Source organism: Photinus pyralis, unplaced genomic scaffold, assembly GCF_008802855.1.
Source record: "Photinus pyralis isolate 1611_PpyrPB1 unplaced genomic scaffold, Ppyr1.3 Ppyr1.4_LG5, whole genome shotgun sequence".
NCBI lineage: Eukaryota > Metazoa > Arthropoda > Insecta > Coleoptera > Lampyridae > Photinus > Photinus pyralis.
The window spans coordinates 3,889,085-3,892,446 of NW_022170596.1; the positions used below are offsets into that span (position 1 = coordinate 3,889,085).

The 3,362-nt window shown below is 36.4% G+C and overlaps 1 protein-coding gene across 1 annotated transcript; it reads right to left on the minus strand.

Annotated features, from left to right (window-relative positions):
- Positions 1-1,497: 1,497 nt before the first annotated feature.
- Positions 1,498-3,123, minus strand: LOC116171643 (venom acid phosphatase Acph-1-like). The gene is made up of 5 exons (XM_031488604.1): positions 2,328-3,123; positions 2,177-2,281; positions 1,880-2,122; positions 1,643-1,831; positions 1,498-1,591 (listed from the first exon to the last, which is right to left on the minus strand). The coding sequence occupies exons 1-5, from the start codon at positions 2,454-2,456 to the stop codon at positions 1,553-1,555; spliced, it is 705 nt and encodes a 234-aa protein (XP_031344464.1). The 5' UTR covers positions 2,457-3,123; the 3' UTR covers positions 1,498-1,552.
- Positions 3,124-3,362: the final 239 nt, after the last annotated feature.

A 3,362-nucleotide genomic window follows, 5' to 3' on the forward strand; every position in this document is an offset into this window, starting at 1 on the left:
AATAGTGTACGTACTACGCATACAGGATGTTACAATTATATAAATAAAATTAGGTAAGAATTCGCCAGAATTTGCGTTTCTTCCAGTTTTTTTCAGGAACCATAACAAATTGAACAATGGCACTGTATGGTTTTACGTCAGGCCTTTCTGATTTTGTAAAAATATCTCCAAAATGTCGACCCCAAGATGGTACAACGGGTTGCGAAAGACGTTGTGATCTGTTGTCTTAGGGTTTTTAGACATCAAAAATTACTTTCTGACTTTACCAGTTCTTTGAAATCGTTTAAAGTTTGTATCCCTTCTTCCTCATATTCCTCCCGTGGCTCCATAATTTTTTTTGTACCATCATTTTTTCTATCAACTACGTCTCATCTATCTTTATGTCTGTTGTATTTTGGTAGCGTTAGTAACGGTAATTGAGTGAAACAATTTAAAATAGTTATTTATTATACAAGACGATAAATGTATATTTTAAAGATTGAGTGAAAATTAACTTTCACGTTAGTTTCCCTTTATCGTCGTGTATAATTCAAAACTTTATTTTATAGCAGAAGCCATATAATTCATTGTAAAGCTTCTGACAATTCTGAATTTAATTTAGGGACGTCAAAAATAGCAAGCTTAGGTTCTGCCGTGATTAAGCGACATCGGCATTTTTTTATTTTCCCACGCCATTATTTGGTCTGTGGAGAATAGACAGCGCTTTGTCCTCACCAATTCGTGGCTCGTTTGCTTTGGAAGAACTGGAACTTTATTTATTTTGCAATACTTTTCCAATTTCTCGTAGGTACACTACAATCGAGAATCCGGTGTTTATGCATTTTCTTCAAGTTATTAATATGTATTTAAAGTAAGAGTTTTGAATGTGTCGGTAATATGTCGTTAAATATGCAAGTTATAGACTTACATTATTTAATGACATATTACGAATCTGACAAAAGCTGCTTAGGATTGTTGGTTCAATAACGTATTGGAAACATAGTCGTATTATTGACATTTTTTAATAAAACAAACTGATTAAAATCGGGTAGTTTTAAAACAAAAACTGAAACAGTGCTAATTTCTGGTTATCAAGCAAGGGTCTCCATTTTTCGTGCCTGGAAGATTTTTTTGCAACAGCTTTGCAAAGTCTTCAAAAGGACATTCGAACGTACACCCTGGTACGGTCAGTGGTTGTAGCATCCTAGATGAATAGTCCTGGTAGAAAATCTAGGAGTAGTGCGTACTGTAAACAGTGTACATACATAGATTTGATACGCTTTACCTGAACGTAGTAACTATCTTTGTGCCTATGAAGCTCAATAAGTACGCATGCGCCATAAGGTGGTATATGAGGGAAAAATACATCCATGGCGCCCAGTATAGCAGCAATGTTAAGCTCGTGACCAGAATATAGGTTAATTTTACGTTTCTTAAGGGTACCATTTTCGTTCATTTTTGCCCTCATTTCCTTAATAATGTCTTCAAGCAGAAATCCTCCGAACAGTTGATTTAATTGTGGTGTAGCCACGACCATTTCGTAATTTTTTTTAGTTGTTCTAGTTAAATAGTTCTAGTTAGTCCATTCGGGAAGTTTTAAACCCCATTCACTCTGCAAATCCGTTCAACACGAGTAGGTATTTAACAGCAAAGATATATTTACCTCAGAAAGTAAGCCGAAGTATAATCGAAATAAGTTAAATAGTTTGGTGACATTTAAACCAGAGTGGTTAGATATGTACTCGTATTGTGAGTTGAACATGCTTTCGATCTGCTGACCTTCTTCACTTTTGGAATAGGCGTCGAAGAGTTGGCGATAACTAGGGCAGTACATAAGGGCAATACTAAGCAACTACAACGTGGAAAATATGCTAAAAGTTCTTATGGTTGCAGTACTTACGCGATTGGTCGCGTGTGGAGCAATTTCGAAAGCGATTGGGTTCCAATTCAACCATCTATTCCATTCCAACTCTGTAGAACGTGGAGGATACAGACTTGCCAAGACCAATTCCAGCGACTCCTGTGTTCTGCTGGAATCAGTACTGACTGCCCTAACTGTCCCTTTTTTGTATTGCTTTCCCAATAGCAATGCATATCTCAAACGTAGCAGTTGACCAAGCCTATATTCTCTCCTTTTACCTCTCTGCAGTTTTTTTTCTTGAGTCTATCTAGTTTCAATTTAAAAAATATTGCTTACGTTAGTGAGCTCGCCCAGGCCATAGGGTTCGTACGTTTCGTTAATATATGGATCGTTGGGATACAGTGTACCGGCGTCGGTAGTGCGATCTCCATGTCGGAAGACCTAGAATTTTTTTGCTTGACATTATGAACCTTCTGTTACGGCTTACTGCAAACGCCATTTGCACGGTTTTCTCATTTGCGCAGTAAGAAATCATGCACTCCATCGCCAAATATTTTAAAATATACACAGCATATCTGAGTGTTAGACCCATCTCGCCACCTTTAGAAAAAAACATGGCATTGAATGAATTTCCTTTTATAAGGTGAAATTATCTTATCACATGTCCAATTTGATTTCCTGCCTGTATTGGGAAAAACAGGTTGTAAAATATGCTTGACCTGATATCAAAATTGACATTGATATTTCGCATGCCCACATATCTCAATCACGCATTTATTATTAATACAGCTTTCTGCTTTCGTTATTCTTCATTACCACTGAGAATGCGATGATGTTCAATCAAAACGCAATATACCAAGTTGTAGAGGGTTTCCCGGTGATTTTTTGCCTATGCTAAAAACCTGACATTATCTCGATTTAGTACTAATTTGTTTAAGTCGTTGCTACCTGGTGGAGTGGCGTATGTAATCATAATACCATAAGAACATCTTATTGATTAGATTAAACGATACAATATCTTGGCTAATACTTAGATTTGATTGAGCGGCTGTGACGGTAAGGGGAGTTTTATGGCCACTCTTTTAAGTGAACTATCTTTCACTATGTGAACGGTGTAATTTAAAATGAAGAAACCTTTTTCTTCCTCAAATTCTCCATTTTTTCTCGTAGTAAGCGAATCCGACAGATGGATGGTTGAGGTTCCTCTGTACTCCATTTCCATTTCAATTCAATGGTTAGGCCACATCACTATAACGTCTTAGCTGCATTCACTACAACCTCTCGGCTTTTGTTAGCCATGCATTTTATTTGATTTATTATGAGTCATAAAGTTCAATGACTAATTTTATAAATAAGTTTATTGGCACTTTTAGTGACAATTACTTCTTATTGTTCTTATTGTTTGTCAATTGGTAGAAAGACGAAACTTGATTGAACGCATTTAGGAATCATAAAGAGCAATGGCTATTATTGCCAGTATGAAGCCCACCGCTCCAATGAAAATCTACAAAGTACCTATATG

Coding starts and splice junctions, on each gene's coding strand:
- LOC116171643 (XM_031488604.1), bottom strand. CDS start 2,456: ATGTTTTTTTCTAAAGGTGGCGAGATGGGTCTAACACTCAGATATGCT. Junction 2,123..2,176: donor GCCTGGGCGAGCTCACTAAC/GTAAGCAATATT, acceptor AAAAAACTGCAG/AGAGGTAAAAGGAGAGAATA. Junction 1,832..1,879: donor CTCCACACGCGACCAATCGC/GTAAGTACTGCA, acceptor TCCACGTTGTAG/TTGCTTAGTATTGCCCTTAT.